Below are 17,434 nucleotides of genomic sequence, written 5' to 3'. Positions count from 1 at the left end.
AAAAAAAAAAAAAAGAAAAGAAAAAAGAAAAAGAAATTGCGCATCAGGATGTTGTTTACTTCTTGGTCATTACAAGGAGTCCCGAACGCTGGGAGGTAGCCGTCTGAGAACCCGCGCCGAGCTGGTCCCACCACCCACACCTGAGCCTCCGTGGCGCCCCGCCCCCTTACCTAGGCCGCGTGGGGCGGGGGCTGGGGGCCGGGGTGCGCGGCGCCTGATGAGCCTCCTGGCGGCGGGGGGTGGGGCGGGCCGGGGACTGAACCTTGGCTGAGCTGAGCACCAGCCCCTTTGTGTCCTCCGCCCCCTCTTCCCCACTTCCTGCCCAGCTCGGGATCGGCGGCAAGGCGCGGACTTCGCGTAAACCAGTCGCCCCTGCAGGAGTGGAGACAGGCTCTGTTCGGACGCCTGTGGGGGAGATGCAATCCCCTCCTCGCGGCGGATGGTTGTGACAACCCCACTCCCCAAAGGCAGGCGTCGGAGGCGGCAGGAGAGAGCGTCTGCGGCCCCTATCGGTGCTTCGGAGAGCTCACCTGCCGAGGAGGTAGGCTTGGGGGCTGGAGAAACCGGGGTAGATGGTATGTCAGCTCTGGCTGGAGACCACGCGTTGGGCATCGGAGCTGGCTGGGTTATGGGTTCGCCGCGTCCTCATCCCCTCCAAAGTTTGGCTCACTTTCCCACAGAGTGAGGTGTTCTGCACGGAGTTGGAAGGCAGGGAAACCCCCAAAGGCCGCACAGCCCCCTCCAGCTGACCTGGAAGCCCCGTGGCTTTAACCGGCTGTTGCTCTTCTCATACCTCGAAGATAGGGTGGGACGCCAGTAGGAGGGCAGACCAATGTGGAAGGGGGAGTCTGTGGGTGCTCTGGCCAGTGCACCGGGATGAGACTGGAGGGAAGTACACCCCCCCCCCGGCAGTGGTGTCTGATTGGTACATAGGTGGTGGTCTTAGCCTCCTCTGTTTCTTGAAGTGTCAACAATTGGAATAACTGAAGAAACTGGTTGCTGTGACTAAGGGAGCCTTAAGCTACTAATTTGTGTTGATTGAACACCTACTATGTGCCTGGCATTATATGGGATGCTGAGGATGCAATGAGGTTATTGATCCACAGCTAATGTGGATCACAGAACAACAGACATAAGTGCCAAGTACACTGGCAGGGGTGGCTGGGGAGGCTTTAGAGAGAAAAGGACATTTGAGTTGGATTCAGAAGGACGAAAAGCATGGAAGTCTTTGGGGGCACTTATTCCACAGAGCTGGACTGAACCCAAGCTGTGGTGTTTGACATTTGGTTAAAGTGGCGACCCAGAAACAATTCCTGCTCTCTTTAATCCACTGTATAAGCATGAAGGGAATGAACAGGATGAATTCCAGAAAAGACAATTTTCTGGGCTAGGTCCCAAGAACCCAGGAATTCCCTTCTGGGTCTGCCTGGGGGTGACGTGACAGTCCACACAATCCTGGGTACCTCCTCCCCATCCCTAGACTCTGAGACTATTTCCTCTGACAAGTCCTTGCCCTCTGCCCACCACCTCATTTCTCTTTGGGACCAGACATGGTTGGAGAAGTGGATCTCCCATTCCTTCCTCACAGATTCTCCCGTCCGTTCAATTCCGGGGCTCCTTTGGGAAATGACTGACACACTGACTTGTGAATTCATTCAGCACCTATTTGCTGTGGCCATGCTCCGTCTGCACAGGCTATTCCCACAGCTGTTGGGGATGTCATGGTAAACAAATCAGAGTTTCTTCCCCCTGGAACTTAAAATGGAAAGCGTCTCTGATAATTCCAGCAGAGTCCTAGTCTATGCCAGTCCTAGTCTATGCCCTGCCAAATCACTCTCAGGGCGTGGGGTGCCCATGGCTGCCAGTGGTTTTCTCCCTCACTTGTGAGCCACTCTGGCTGCACCGTATTCGTCCCCATTTAAGGTACCTGTCAGGATTCAGATGCTGGGCTTCGATCCTAACACTAGGCAGCTGTGGGACTTTGGGCACTTGACCTAATCCTCAGTGTGCCTCAGTTTCCTCTTCTGTAAAACTGGGGGAAAGATGAGATGATACACAGAAAGGGCATGTTACAGTGCCTGACGTGTAGTAAGAGTCAAGAAATCGGCCGGGCACGGTGGCTCGCGCCTGTAATCCCAGCACTCTGGGAAGCCAAGGCGGGTGGATCACCTGAGGTTAGGAGTTCAAGACCAGCCTGGCCAATGCCTGGCCAACATGGTAAAACCCCATCTCTACTAAAAATACAAAAAACAAATAGCTGGGCGTGATGGCAGTTGCCTGTAATCCCAGCTACTTGGGAGACTGAGGAAGAAGAATGGCTTTAATCCAGGAGGCGGAGGTTGCAGTGAGTGAGATCGCTCCTCTCGGGAGGAACCTTGAACCTCCTGAGGTAGGAGAATCACTTGAACCTCCTCCTCCCGGGTTCAAGTGATTCTCCTACCTCAGCCTCCCAAGTAGCTGGGACTACAGGTGCTCACTACCACACCCAGCTAATTTTTGTATTTTCAGTAGAGGCAGGGTTTTACCATGTTGGCCAGGCTGGTCTCGAACTCTTGACATGAGGTGATCCTCCCCCCCCCCCGCTCCCCGCCTCGGCCTCCCAAAGTGCTGGGATTACAGGAGTGAGCCGCCCAGCCTGACAGGGAGGGAGGCTTTATTCTTAACCATTAGGCTAGCCTGCCTCATCGACTGATCACATACAAGGTGCACTTGAGCCAGGAACGTAGGCGTTTCCTAAAGGGAGTCTGTGGTCCTTTATCTTGGATGATACAGCCATCTGTTAGCTCAGCTTTGATGCTGGTACTGTTTGCAATGAGCCCAGCAGGCCTGGAATAGGGTTGTGGGAACTGCACAGAGCTGGTATCCCTCCCTGATGGCTGTGTGTGTGTGTGTGTGTGTGTGTGTGTGTGTGTGTGCATATTTTCCCCTGTGTAAGCGTCACTCAGAGGGAAAGGGGGAATGTGAATAAACCAGGAGGAATGAACTAAGATTATATTCAAGAAAGAACTTCTCAACATGGATGCGATGTGGCAGAATCTGTGGATATGGGAAACCAAGACACCTCTTTTGTTGGGAATTAAGAAGAGCAGAGATGCTCACATTCTAGATGTGCATTCCAGCTTGGCGGCTGAGTAAGGAAGATGGCCAAGGAGTGAGTGCGAGCTTAAGATCCTCCCACCTCTCTTTCCCACAGCTCCTGCTTCCGAAGCTGCATCCGTGTATACTGCCCCATCCCTCCAGACAGGCTGGATAATGCTGGTGATGCAAGTGAGGGCACAGGACAGTTTCCATACATGCCAGCCAGCCCCTTTTCCCCCTCCTTCCTGAAACGCTTTTAAATTTCTTACCGGGGCCCTCCCCACAGGTCTGGGGAGACCTTGAGGCGATCCCTCTCTGCCTGCAGTCAAAGCCCTTCATGCATCTGTCTTTGAGAAAGGGGTGTGTGCTGGGGGCATGGGTACTGATGCTGGAAGTCAAGGGTGGAAACTGGGTAGAGGGTGGCCGCGCTGAGAAAACAGGTAAGCAGGATGTGAACCTTCAGAACTGTAAACCTCCAGGCTGCTCCTCTCCCACGCACCTTCCTCCCTCACTCGCTGGTAGGGTGGAGTGCAGCAGAGCCCTCAGCACACCCTGGCCCCCTGCCCCAGCTACTGGCTAGGCTGAGAACAGGTTGTACTCTTGAAAAACCACAAGAGGAAGTTTGGGGAGGGTTGGGGGTGGGGAAAGTTTTGGGGCGCCTGCCAAGTTTCCCTTACCCTGCTGAGCAGTAGGTGTGTTTATCTTGCCCTCAAAGACATTTAAATTTTAAATCCTCAAGTTTCAGAGAGGTGTCAAGGCCTGCCCCTTTCTAGGGATGACAACAGACACCACTAGAAATGGGATAGGAGGGTGAGTCACGCCTGTAATCCCCACACTTTGGGAGGCCAAGGCGGACAGATCACGAGGTCAGGAGTTCAAGACCAGCCTGACCAACATGGTGAAAGCCCATCTCTACTAAAAATATAAAAATTAGCCAGGTGTAGCACACACCTGTAATCCCAGCTACTTGAAAGGTTGAGGCAGGAGAATTGCTTGAACCCGGCAGGCAGAGATTGCAGTGAGCTAAGATCGTGCCACTGTACTCCAGCCTGGGTGACTGAGCAAGACTCCGTCTCAAAAGAAAAAAAGAGCTTTTTCTTTCCATGCCGATAGCACTCACACAAACATGGTGAACATTCCTAAAACCTGCCGAACTTCCTGTAAGAAGTGTGGCAAGCACCAGCCCCACAAAGTGACACCGTACAAGAAGGGCAAGGATTCTCTGTATGCCCAGGGAAAGCGGCGTTATGACAGGAAGCAGAGTGGCTATGGTGGGCAGACTAAGCCGATTTTCTGGAAGAAGACTGAAACTACAAAGAAGATTGTGCTAAGGCTTGAGTGCCGTGAGCCAAACTGCAGATCTAAGAGAATGCCGGCCATTAAGAGATGCAAGCATTTTGAACTGGGAGGAGATAAGAAGAGAAAGGGCCAAGTGATCCAGTTCTAAGCGTCTTCTTTTCTTTTAGGAAGACAATAAAATCTTGAGTTTATGTTAAAAAAAAAGAAGAAGAAGAAGAAAGAAATGGGATTGGAACAAGTTACCCATCTGTTGGATTTCACCTGGGATTTGTGCTGGTTGAGAAAGGCTAATTCCAGAAAGCCCCTCTCTCACCTTCTTTGGCCCCTTCACTTTTCTGTTTCCTAAAGCATTCCCTACAATCTTTAAACTCAGAGGAATGTTGCTGTAATGGCCACTTAGGAGCTGAACGGTGTTGCAGGAGCTGTCCCTAAGAGTTTTACCTGCACTGTCTCATTTAATATTTATGCACCGCAACTCCAGGTAGTAAGCACCTCTATCTCCAATTTGCACATAGGAAACTGAGGCTCAGGAAGGCAAACTTGCTCAAAGTAATTTAGCTAGTAAGTGTCAGAGCCCGGAGTTGAACAAGGATCTGTCTAATTTCATAGTCTAGGCTCTTTACTCATGAATTAACTCAGCCTGACCATTGACTTCCCTAACATATCAAACACTGAGCAACAGGGAGGCTGAGATCTAAAGGTATTTTTTTTTCTTTTTTTTATAATTTTTTTTTCTTTCTTTTTTTTTAAGAGATGGGGTTTCTCCATGTTGGTCATGCTGGTCTCGAACTCCTGACCTCAGGTGATTTACCCTCCTCTGCCTCCCAAAGTGCTGGGATTACAGGTGTGAGCCACCATGCCCGGCTGATCTAAAGGTATTTTTAAAATACTGCTGCTAGTATGGGAGGGGGATAGAACTGGAAGGGATTCCTTGGAAGTTAATATGTTTAAGAAAGGATAGCCATTCGAGACCAGCCTGACCAACATGGAGAAGCCCCGTCTCTACAAAATAATAATAACAGAATAAAAAAGAAAGGATAACCAGGCTGGGTGCGGTGGCTCACGCCTGTAATCCCAGCACTTTGGGAGGCCAAGGTGGGCAGATCACGAGGTCAAGAAATCGAGACCAGCCTGGCCAACATGGTGAAACTCCATCTCTACTAAAAATACAAAAACTAGCTAGGCATGGTGGCGCACGCCTGTAATCCCAGCTCCTTGGGAGGCTGAGGCAGGAGAGTCTCTTGAACCTGGGCGGCGGAGGTTGCAATGAGCCGAGATCGCGCCACTGAACTCCAGCTTGGCGACAGAGAGAGACTCCGTCTTAAAAAAACAAAACAAACAAAACAAAACAAAACAAAACACGGAAAGAAAAAGAAAGGATAGCCAAGTGAAAAAAAGATGCAGGAGATGAGAGGTCAAGGTCACACTCTGGAAGGTTACAGCAAGGGGAAGATTTAGGAGGAGTGCTGCAGCTGTATTATTTTAAAGGTAGCCCTGGCAAGCCTTCAAGTAGTGGGTAGGGGAACTGGTGGAGGCAGATTTTCAAAAACGTAATACCTTTCTAACAAATGGGGCCTAGAGCTGATGCTGTAATAGGGGCTTCTGCCAGCGAGAAGACCTCAAATCCCCTTCGCCTGTAACCCCTGCTGTGACTCCCCGCACTTCCCTCTTCTGTCATCCTTTGCTCGCCCTTTCTCCCCGGCCCATGATAGTTTCCCAGTCGTCCACCAGGTGGAGCTGTTGCCCAGTGTGTCGCCCCAGGGGCTGCTGGATTGGGTGAAGACTTGCCTGGTTCTTCAGGCGCTGTCTGGTTTCAAGGGGCCTCTGCTCCCAACCCATCCCCATCTGTTTACACACCAGGGCCCAGGAAACAGCTTTTGACCCAGCAAAGCCCCCATAAAATGTGCTTTTCTGGGCTGGGCGCGGTGGCTCATGCCTGTAATCCCAGCACTTTGGGAGACTGAGGCGGTTGGATCACTGGAGGTCAGGAGTTCGAGACCAGCCTGGCTAGCCTGGTGAAACCCCCATCTCTACTAAAAATACAAAAATTAACCGGGCATGGTGGCAGGCACCTGTAGTCCCAGCTACTCGGGAGGCTGAGACAGGAGAATAGCTCGAACCCAGGAGGCAGAGGTTGCAGTGAGCAGAGATCGTGCCCTTGCACTCCACCCTGGGCAACAGAGCAAGGTTCCGTCTGAAAAAAAAAAAAAAAAACAGATCGCCAGGTGAAAAAAAGATGCAGGAGGTGGGAGGCTGAGGTCACACTCTGGAAGGTTGCAGCAAAGGGGAAGATTTAGGAGGGACGCTGCAGCTGTACGCTAATATTTTAAAGGTTGCCCTGGCAACCTTTGGCAACCTTGAAGTAGAGGGGAGGGGGACTGGTGGAGGCAGATTTTCAAAAAACGTAAGACCTTTCTAACAGATGGGGCCTTAGGGCTGATGCTGTAAGAGGGGCTTCTGCCAGCAAGCCTACCTCAAAGCTCCTTCGCCTTTAAACTCCTGCTGTGATTATTCTGCTTCCCTCTTCTGTCATCCTTTGCTCACCCATACTCCCCGGCCCATGGTAGTTCCCCGATCGTCCACCAGGTGGGGCTGTTGCCCAGTGTGTCGCCTCAGGGGCGGCTGGATTGAGTGAAGAGCATAGCCCGGTTCTTCAGGTGCTGACTGTCAAGGGGCCTCTGCTCCCAAACCATCCCCATCTGTGTACATACGAGGGCCCAGAGAACAGCTTTTTTTTTTTTTTTTTTTTTGAGACAGAATTTCACTCTGTTTCTCAGGCTGGAGTGCAGTAGCAATCTCTGCTCACTACAACCTCTGCCTCCGGGGTTCAAGCGATTCTCCTGTCTCAGCCTCCCAAGTAGTTGGGACTACAAGCGCCTGCCACCACAACCGGCTAATTTTTTGTATTTTTAGTGGAGACAGGGTTTCACTATGTTGGCCAGATTGGTCTCGAACTCTTGACTTCATGATCCGCCCACCTTGGCCCCCCAAAGTGATGGGATTACAGGCGTGAGCCACCGGGCCCAGCCAAGAACAGCTGTTAACCCAGCAAAGCCCCCATAAAATGTGCTCTTCTGGGCTGGGCACCATGGCTCACATGTGCAATCCCAGCACTTTGGGAGGCTGGGGCAGGTGGATCACTGGAGGTCAGGAGTTCGAGACCAGCCTGACCACCATGATGAAACCCCATCTCTACTAAAAATACAAAAATCATACGGGCATGGTGGCATGCACCTGTAATCCCGGCTACTCAGGAGGCTGAGACAGGAGAATAGCTTGAACCTGGGAGGCGGAGGTTGCAGTGAGCCGAGGTTGCGCCATTGCACTCCAGCCTGGGCAACAGAGCAAGACTCCATCACAAAAAAAAAAAAAAAGGTGCTCTTCTGTCTTGTCCAGGCTCTGGTCAGAATGTGCAGGCTGCCACCTCTGGGGCATACTCCCAACCCGTCCCATTAGAGAGACTTCTACCAGTGAGACGACCTCAAAGCCCCTTGGCCTGTAAGGAGATTCCTTCCATCTCTTTCTCCTTCCTGACCGTTCTTTCCCTTCGAGAGCGAGGGCCCTGTGTGTGCAGAGCAGAGGGCCAGGCCAACAGCCCTGTGAGCCAGCAGGGTAACTAATGTGGCATGGCCTTTTGTACCCTTCAAAGGCCATGACACCTGTGTCATCTCCCGGAAGGGGCCTCGAGAGCCCCACCTCTCTGAAACTATTTGCGCTCAGTGGCCTGACCAGTTCTCCTGCCAGGGTGAAATTCCCCAGGACAGCTGCTTCTGAGGTGAGGGGTGAGGGGTTATCTCTGGAAGGAAGGGAGAAGAGAGGGTTGCTGGTACCTCCATCATTGGCCTAGATCTGCTTGCTGCCCCCTCAGACCTTTAGAGAGGCACAGAGCTGCTGGACCTCCAGGGACACAGAGTCAGAGCCCAGAATGAGCAAGGACACCCTGATTTTTCTGAGACAGGGTCTCACTCTGTCACCCAGGCTAGAGTGCAGTGGCGTGATCTCAGCTCACTGCAGCCTCACCTTCCTTTGCCAGGCAGAGGTGATCCCCCGTCTCAGCCTCCTGGGTAGCTGGGACCACAGGTATGGTGCCACCACGCTCAGCTAATTTTTTTTTTTTTTTTGAGATGGAGTCTCACTCTGTCACCCAGGCTGGAGTGCAGTGGTGTGATCTCGGCTCACTGCAATCTCTGCCTCCCGGGTTCAAGCGATTCTCCTGCCTCAGCCTCCCTAGTAACTGGGACTACAGGCACCGGCCACCATGCCCAGCTAATTTTTTATATCTTTAGTAGAGACAGGGTTTCACCATGTTGGCCAGTATGGTCTCAAACTCCTGACCTCGTGATCCTCCTGCCTCAGTCTCCCAAAGTGCTGGGATTATAGGCATGAACCACCGAGCCCAGCATGCACAGCTAATTTTTTGTAGAGTTGAGGTTTTGCCCCATTGCTCAGGCTAGTCTTGAGCTCGTGGGCCCAAGCAGTCTTCCAACCTTGGCTTCCTAAAGTGCTGGAATTACAGGCGTGAGTCACTGTGCCTGGCCAGAGACATCCATTTTGCAGGTGAGCAAACCAAGGTACCGAGAGGTGGAGCAGCTCGCTTCTGTCCACACAGCCAGTCTGTGGCTGAGCTGGAAGTTTGACTCACCCATTTGGCTGTAACGTTTGTGCATGTAACCAATAATCTTTGCCATCTCTCATCTAGTGGTGGAGAGAGCCTGTTCTCCATAGACAGAAGAGCTTGAGTTCTAGCTCGGCTCCTTTCTGGCTGTGTGAAAGCTCCTTTGTCCGTAAAATGGGAATGATTATAGGCCCCACCTCTCTGGGTAACTGTGAAAATTAATAATAACCAATATTGGTTGAATGACTGCTATATGTCGAGAAACTTTTTGCATCTTCACAGCAGACTATGAGGAAGGCATTATTCTGCTTTTACACATAAGGAAACTGAGGCACAGGGGAGGCACAGAGACTGCAGGATTAAGACTTCCCGCCAGGTGCGGTGACTCACGCCTATAATCCCAACACTTTGGGAGGCCGAGGTGGGTGGATCATGATGTCAAGAGATCGAGATCATCCTGGCCAACATGGTGAAACCCCATCTGTACTAAAAATACAAACATTAGCTGGGCATGGTGGTGCACATCTGTAGTCCCAGCTACTCGGGAGGCTGAGGCAGGAGAATTGCTTGAACCCTGGAGGTGGAGCAGGGTTGCGGTGAACCAAGATCAAGCCACTGCACTCCAGCTTGGCGGCAGCGAGACTCCGTCTCAAAAAAAAAAAAAGACTTTCGGCCAGGCACGGTGGCTCATGCCTGTAATCCCAGCACTTTGGGAGGCCGAAGTAGGCAGATCACCTGAGGCCGGGAGTTCAAGACCAGCCTAACCAACATGGAGAAACACTGTCTCTACTAAAAATACAAAATCAGCCAGGTATGGGGGTGCATGCCTGTAATCCCAGCTAGTTGGGAAGCTGAGGCAGGAGAATCGCCTGAACTTGGGAGGCGGAGATTGTGGTGAGCCGAGATCGCGCCATTGCACTCCAGCCTGGGCAAAAAGAGCAAAACTGTCTCAAAAAAAAAAAAAAAAAAAAGACTTCCGAGCCTACACTTCTCTAGGATTATGAGACAACGCACACAAAGCCCTACTGCGTGGCAGGCAGGCCTTATGTCCTTTGAGTGACAGCTGCTGTCAGTATCACCGTATCATCGGCATCATCATCTCCCAGTTGGAGCTCCTCGGGGTGGGCATGGGGCCATCTAGATCCAAAGAGACAGCCCTGGTTTCCTTCCTTACTGTCCCACCCGTGGCTTTGTGTTACCCTCTTTTCTAAAATAAAAATCAGTCCACAAGTTCTGGCCTGTGGTCAGACAGTTGGATAGAATATTTGAAGCTGGGGCTGTCCCAGAAACTCCCAGTTCTGGCCCCAGCTTTTTCTGCTCCAACTCACCCTCCCTCTTGTTCTCTGTTCTCTTCCCCCTCTGCTGTTCCTCCCTGCCCCCTCCCCTGAGGTCTCTGAGTTCTGGGAAAGGAAGCCGGAAAAGGGGCCTCAAACAGATGCAGACCTTGAGCTCCAACTTGGGCTCCAGCTGGAGGAGGGAGGACCAGCCAGGGGCAGTGAGGTCCCCCAGTCTGTCCGTCCCTGGGAAGACGTCTGTTTATTATTCGTAAAGTCTTAAGCTCTGGTTTGTTAAGCTCTGCCATGCTGGGTGCTGTGGAATCCACTGGGAATAAGGCCCAGGGGAGTTTCTTCTTCTCTGGCCAGTGCTATCACAAAGCTGTCTTTGGGTTATGGAGGGGAGGAGTGCTGTTTCCTCCCCACAGCGGGCCCCTGAGATGCAAGGCTGCCTTTCCTTTCCTCCCAGCTTCGCTCACTGTCTTTTCTGTAAGCAGTGTCAGCTATGGAACCACAAACTTGGAGGCTCTTCGAATGTGGCATCCATTTACATCTCAGAGAGAAAGGATCTTGGGGTTACAAACCCTCAGATGTACTGGGTGACTGGGCATAGGCCAGGATGTAGAACATTCTAGTTCTCCCAGCCTTCTCCTCCTTCCTTCCAGTCAGCTGGTACCTGCTGGTCCTGGGAGAACTCTCATCTTTTCTTGGAATTGACTTGACTTCTGCCTCTAGGACCCGGCTGAGCTTTGCTCTCACATCCCTTGATCTCCGAGGATGCAGCCTTCTCTGGCCTGGGCCCGGCCTCTTGGGTTCTCACTCAAAACTTTTTACAGTCACTGGACTTGAGCTGGTACCTGCTGGGTGGTCCTCAGAAAGTGTTTCCTCCCCCTGTTTCTTCCCTGCCTTTCCTCTGACACAGGTCCTAGGAGTCATTTTTGGTACTTCTTGTGGGAATCTGTTGTGTGGCTTTTCTCCAAATCCTCATGTATTCCCAGACACATGGCTCTCAAGAGATTTGTCATAATAATGGTGCATCTCAACACAACACTCCCACGTGGCAGGAGCGTTGTAAGTGCTGCCACATCCTGTATGCCATTTGTACATAAGTCAGTTTCTCATAAGTGTGGATATTTATTAACCCGTTTCTCAGCTATTCCTTGCAAACACATCCTATGAGGTTTTTTATTTTGCAGATAAAGTCCCTGAGGCACAGAGGTTAGGTATCTAGTCCAAGGTCATATAGCTGGCCACATGGAGAGCCTGGTGGCTGAAATAACTCTGACCTCAGTTAGGCTTTTATTTGATTGTTTGTTTTTGAGACAGAGTTTCACTCTTGTTGCCCAGGCTGCGGTGCAATGGCGTGCTCTCGGCTCACTGCAATCTCTACCTCCCAGGTTCAACCAATTCTCCTGCCTCAGCCTCCCCGGTAGCTAGGATTACAGGCGAGTGCTACCACACCTGGCTAATTTTTGTATTTTTAATAGTGATGGGGTTTTGTCATGTTGGCCAGGCTGGTCTCGAACTCCTGACCTCAGGTGATCCACCCACCTCAACCTCCCAAAGTGCTGGGATGACAGGTGTAAGCTACCATGCCCGGCTCAGACTTTTCATGCATACTCTGTGTGAGTCCTGCACATGCGTGTGTACCCACCCACCAGGGCAAGTGTGAGATTACACTGGATTCCCTGTCGGGACATTGTCGTGTACACAGTCTTAGGACAAGTAGAGCAGACTGGTAGGCCCCTGACTGCCTGTGTGCATGACACACAGGGATGCAGGGAGGTGTGATGGTGCTGACGCAAATCCCCCTGGCCAAGCCCAGAGCATCCTGGATCCCCGAGCGCCTCCTGGCCAGTGCATTAGGATTGTCCACTCAGCCAAGAAGGTGGAAGGGGAGGACCAAGGGTGCCCCAGTTTTGCTGCAGCAGGCAGGTCAGGTGTCACGCACGGCCCAGAAGCAGGAGTAGGTGGTGGTGAATGTGAGTTCTGCTAGGTGGAGCTGGGCCCTAACCTATCTGGGGAGCTCTGGTTGAATCAGCCCAACCATAGCCACCCTAACTGCGGCCATGGTGCAAACAAGCTTTTCCTCCAGCTCCCTCTCCAATGCTCATTTTCCTTTCCTTTGGAAAGGAAAGAGACTCAGGCTTTGGGAGGAGCGTGGGATTAGGACAGCAGCTGAGAGCGTAAATCTGGAGGGGGCGGTTCAGCTGGGTTCTAGTGCTAGACCTCTCACCTTGACCTTTAAGCGACACCTGAGACCTTCTCCCCGCAGTGGGTGGCAGCCCTGGCCCAGAGGGTAGGACAACATTGGTGGAGGACTCCTGGTCTCAATCACCTGGATTGTTCATCCAACATCTGTAAGTCTTGGAGGCCTTAGAACCATTCCCTTGTCCATTATTCATGTAGTGGAGACACATTTGACGCAACGTTGGGTTCAAAGTCAGTGTAAAAACAAGACACACATCAAAGTTACTAGTAAAGTCTCTGTTTCATTTTATTGTATTATTATTTTTGAGATGGAGTTTCGCTTTTGTTGCCCAGGCAGGAGTGCAATGGTGTGATCTTGGCTCACCGCAACCTCTACCTCCCAAGTTCAAGCGATTCTCCTGCCTCAGCCTCCTGAGTAGCTGTGATTACAGGCATGCACCATCATGCCTGGCTAATTTTGTATTTTTAGTAGAGACAGGGTTTCTTCATGTTGGTCAGGCTGATCTCAAACTCCCAACCTCAGGTAATCTGCCTGCCTCAGCCTCCCAAAGTGCTGGGATTATAGCCACCTCGCCCAGCCTTAAAGTCTCTGTTTTAAAGAGACTGCTCTAAAACACAGGATACGTGATTTGGACATGCTCTTCCATCTCTAAGACTCTCCAGCATGGCCAGTTTTTGTTGGGACACATGATCTGGCTCTTTTCAGTTAAGTATTAATGTTGAGCCTGGGTGAAGGCGTCACGTCATATAACTAGCACATAGGTTTCTGTGGTTGGTTGATGTCTCTTCCAGTAGATATAATTGAATTTATGACCGTTAAATATGCACATTTAGGAATTCAGGATGCATACTTTTATCGTCTAGCTGGGCCTCAAGAAAGGTTTCAGCTACAGGGCTGTGAGAATCTGGAAGAAGGAGTGGTTGCTTTTGCCTGGGTTAACCAGGAATTTCTTTTCAACAGTACCATTCGAGGAGATAGAAGAGGAGTGGACTGGATGAGAAATTATTCCATTTTAAATGGTGGTTGCTTTTGGATCTTTTTACTCTTCTGAATCCTCTGAGTTTTTTACTGAAGGCCATATTATGGAAATAATTTCTTATTTCTACGGCAATTATTAGGCTTATTTCTTTTTTCTTTTTTTTTTTTTTTTTTTTGAGACAGAGTTTTGCTCTTGTTACCCAGGCTGGAGTGATCTCGGCTCACCGCAACCTCCGCCTCCTGGGTTCAGGCAATTCTCCTGCCTCAGCCTCCTGAGTAGCTGGGATTACAGGCATGCACCACCATGCCCAGCTAATTTTTTGTAGTTTTAGTAGAGACGGGGTTTCACCATGTTGACCAGGATGGTCTCGATCTCTTGACCTCGTGATCCACCCGCCTCGGCCTCCCAAAGTGCTGGGATTACAGGCTTGAGCCACCGCGCCCAGCCTCTTATTCTTTTTCTATAATATTACTGATTATTTCTTATTTCTAAAAGAACTAGTGGTTATTTCTTTAATCACTATTATTTGTAGAACAATAATTATTTTTGATATGAGCACTTCTTGCTTTTTTTTTTTTTAATTGAGATGGGGTATCATTCTGTCACCCAGGCTAGAGTGCAGTGGCGCAGTCTCAACTCACTGCAGCCCCTGCCTCCTGGGCTCAAGCAATTCTCCTGCCTCAACCTCCCAAGTAGCTGGGACCACAGGCACAAGCTGCCATGCCCAGCCAATTTTTTATATTTTTGGTGGAGACAGGGTTTTGCCATGTTGCACAGGCTGGTCTTGAACTCCTGGGCTTGAGCGATCTGCCCACCAGTGCCACCCAAAGTGCTAAGATTACAGGTGTGAGCCACTGCACTCTGCCCTTGCTTTTTAATAGTTAAAAAAAGTCCAGCAACAGAATGGGGCCAAGAGGTAAAATGTGAACAAGGGTAAAGAATAGCAAGAACTGAGCAGGGCGTAGTGGCTCACGCCTGTAATCCCAGCACTTTGGGAGGCCCAGGCGGTCGGATCACAAGGTCAGGAGATGGAGACCATCTGGGCTAACACAGTGAAACACTGTCTCTAAAAAAAAAAAAAAATTGAAAAAAAGGATACCAAGAACTGGATAACCAGGCTTGGAAGTAGGCATTTTAGAGACTGATGTATTAGGTCTATGCAGCAATTCTTTTTTTTTTTTTTAAAGATGGGGTTTCACCATGATGACCAGGCTGGTCTTGAACTCCTGACCTCAGGTGATCCACCCAACTCCGCCTCCTAAAGTGCTAGGATTACAGGTGTGAGCCACCACGCCCGGCTTATGCAGCAATTCTAAGCTTTCTGATCTCAGGAACACTTTACACCCTGAAAAATTATTGAGGGTCCCAAAGAACTTTTGTTTTTTAGACTATACTGAATAATCGGTACACCCAGTGTGGCATTCCCTCAAATAAATAACGCAAGCTTTTGACTTCTCCCTCCCTATATCTGTTGACATTTTGTTTCTAATGAAAATATTTGATATGAGAAATTTAAAAAATATTAATATATTTAAAGTAACAATAAGAAACTCATTGCATGTTAACATAAGCATTGTATTTTTTTAAAAAATGAAAACTTTTTTCCAAAGCAAAAATAATCGGAAATATAGCCATGTTTCAAGTGGTTGCAAATCTCTTTAATGCGTGACTTAATAGAAGACAGCTGGATTATTGTATCAGTTTCTGCTTGAATCTGTTGCAGTATGTTTTCATTGATGTATGTGAATAAAATCTGGCCTCAGGCAGGTATCTCATTAGAAAAGGGAGGACCGGCCAGGCACAGTGGCTCATGCCTGTAATCCCAGCACTTTGGGAGGCCGAAGTGGGCAGATCACAAGGTGAGGAGTTCAAGACTAGCATGGCCAACATGGAGAAACCCCATCTGTACTAAAAATACAAAAATTAGCCGGGCATGGTGGTGAATGTCTGTAATCCCAGCTACTTGGGAGGCTGAGGCAGGAGAATTGCTTGAACTTGGGAGATGGAGGTTGCAGTGAGCCGAGATCGCACCACGGCACTCCAGCCTGGATGACAGAGCAAGACTCCATCTCGAAAATAATAATAATAATAATTTTTAAAGAAAGAGGATCTTGTAAGACAACTGTCCTAGTGGGACGTAAAGCTGGAAAGACCATTTGGGATAATGGTGAAGGAGCTGAACCAACACTGTCGAGATTGGGAGTTTGAACTTTATTTAATAGGCAATGGGGAGCCCTTGAAGGCTTTCGAGCAAGGAAGTGACATGACAGAGCTTTTTAAGATGATTTCTACGGCAGTGATAGAATAATAGAATTGGCAGGAGAGAATCTACAGAAAAAGGGTTGAAACTAGGGTGATGCGCTGGGCTCGGTGGCTCAGGCCTGTAATCCCAGCACTTTGGGAGGCCGAGGCGTGTGGATCACTTGAAGCCAAGCGTTCAAGACTAGCCTGGCCAACATGGTGAAACTTCATCTCTACTGAAAATACAAAAAAATTAGCCAGGCATGGTGGTGCCTGCTTGAAGTCCCAGCTACTCAGGAGGCTGAGGCAGGAGAATTGCTTGCACCCAGGAGGTGGAGGTTGCAGTGAGCTGAGATCACACCAGTGCACTCCAGCCTGGGAGACAGAGTGAACCTCTGGCTCAAAAAAAGAAAAAAACTAGGGTAACGCCAGTAGAAATGGAAACAAGGGGGTGATCTGGGAAACTATTTTGAAAGTAGAAGCAATGGAAATTAGCAATTATTTGGTAGGATGATCTGAAGAGTCCTCTGCCCTTCCCCCATGAGGCACCACACGTGCTTCCGCAGTGGGGTAAGTTGCCGGGCGCTGTAGTTTGCCACTTGCATTCCTTCTCTTCTAATAGGCCCTGTGCTCCAGGAAGTGCATGAATGGGAGGAATCAAGGACTACCCTTGAACTTTCAGCCAGGATGACTGGCAGAATGTTGGTTGCATTAGCAGAAGTTTTAAAACCAGGAGGAAATGATGTCCATTATCATTAAGCATCATTAACTGAAGAAGAGAGAAAGGTATCAAGCTATGAATGGGGGGAAATAATGGGTGGACCTTGAAATATAGCACTGTTGGCAAGGAGGTATTTTTTTTAGGTACTAAAGATCTGAGAAGAAATATTTTTTAAAATCCAGGAAGGATTGCTCTGTTCTTTATTCTCAACTAACTCAAGTCCAGTTGGGGCAGTGTTTTTCAAAACTAGAAAAAAAAAATTTGTTTAAGAGACAGGGCTGGCTGGGTGAGGTGGCTCATGCCTGTAATCCCAGCACTTTAGGAGGCTGAGGTGGGTGGATCACATGAGGTCAAGAGTTCAAGACCAGCCTGGCCAACATGGCAAAACCCCGTCTTTACTAAAAATACAAAAATTAGCTGGGCATGGTGGTGGGTGCCTGTAGTCCCAGCTACTTGGGAGGCTGAGGCAGGAGAATCGCTTGAACCTGGGAGGCAGAGGTTGCAGTGAGCCGAGATCATACTACTGCACTTCAGCCTGGGCAATAAGAGTGAGACTCCATCTCAAAAAAAAAAAAAAAAAGAGAGAGAGAGAGAGAGACAGGGTCTTGCTTTGTAGCCCAGGCTGGGGTGCAGTGATTCAATAATAGCTCATCACAGCCTTGACCTCCTGGGCTCAAACAATCCTCCCACCTTAGCCTGCCCAGTAACTAGGACTACAGGTACATGCCACCATGCTTGGATAATTTTTAAATTTTTTTGGTAGAGACAGCATCTCTGCTGTGTTGCCCAGGCTCGTCTCAAAATCCTGACCTCAAGTGATCCTCCTGCCTTGGCTTCCCAAAGTGCTGGGATTACAGGCACGAACCACCACACCCAGTCTAGAAATGTTTTAATTTTAACCCATCTTATATACATGCATACAAACACACATCTTTACGTATATTATAAAACAAGTCTCACTAAACAATACTTACCCTGGCCATACTTTTGATACTTTTTTTTTTTTTTTTTTTTT

General features: G+C 49.6%; 2 protein-coding genes across 2 annotated transcripts in view; both read left to right on the top strand.

Annotated features, from left to right (window-relative positions):
- Window positions 1-173: 173 nt before the first annotated feature.
- Window positions 174-17,434, top strand: part of CCND3 (cyclin D3) — a 120,089-nt gene continuing 102,828 nt past the window's right edge. Inside the window, exon 1 of the mRNA XM_017547265.1 lies at window positions 174-541. Within this exon, the coding sequence (XP_017402754.1) occupies window positions 440-541 (102 nt within the window). The 5' untranslated portion in view covers window positions 174-439. The remainder of the gene's footprint in view (window positions 542-17,434) is intronic.
- Window positions 4,054-4,581, top strand: LOC108317087 (60S ribosomal protein L36a-like). The gene has a single exon (XM_017547268.2). It carries the CDS (start codon window positions 4,205-4,207, stop codon window positions 4,523-4,525), a length of 321 nt encoding a protein of 106 aa, XP_017402757.1. The 5' UTR covers window positions 4,054-4,204; the 3' UTR covers window positions 4,526-4,581.

The sequence above is a fragment of the Cebus imitator genome, unplaced genomic scaffold (genome assembly GCF_001604975.1).
Source record: "Cebus imitator isolate Cc_AM_T3 unplaced genomic scaffold, Cebus_imitator-1.0 Scaffold197, whole genome shotgun sequence".
Classification (NCBI taxonomy): Eukaryota; Metazoa; Chordata; class Mammalia; order Primates; family Cebidae; genus Cebus; species Cebus imitator.
The sequence above is the reverse complement of the archived record's forward strand: the minus strand, read 5'-3'. Positions and strand labels throughout refer to the sequence as shown.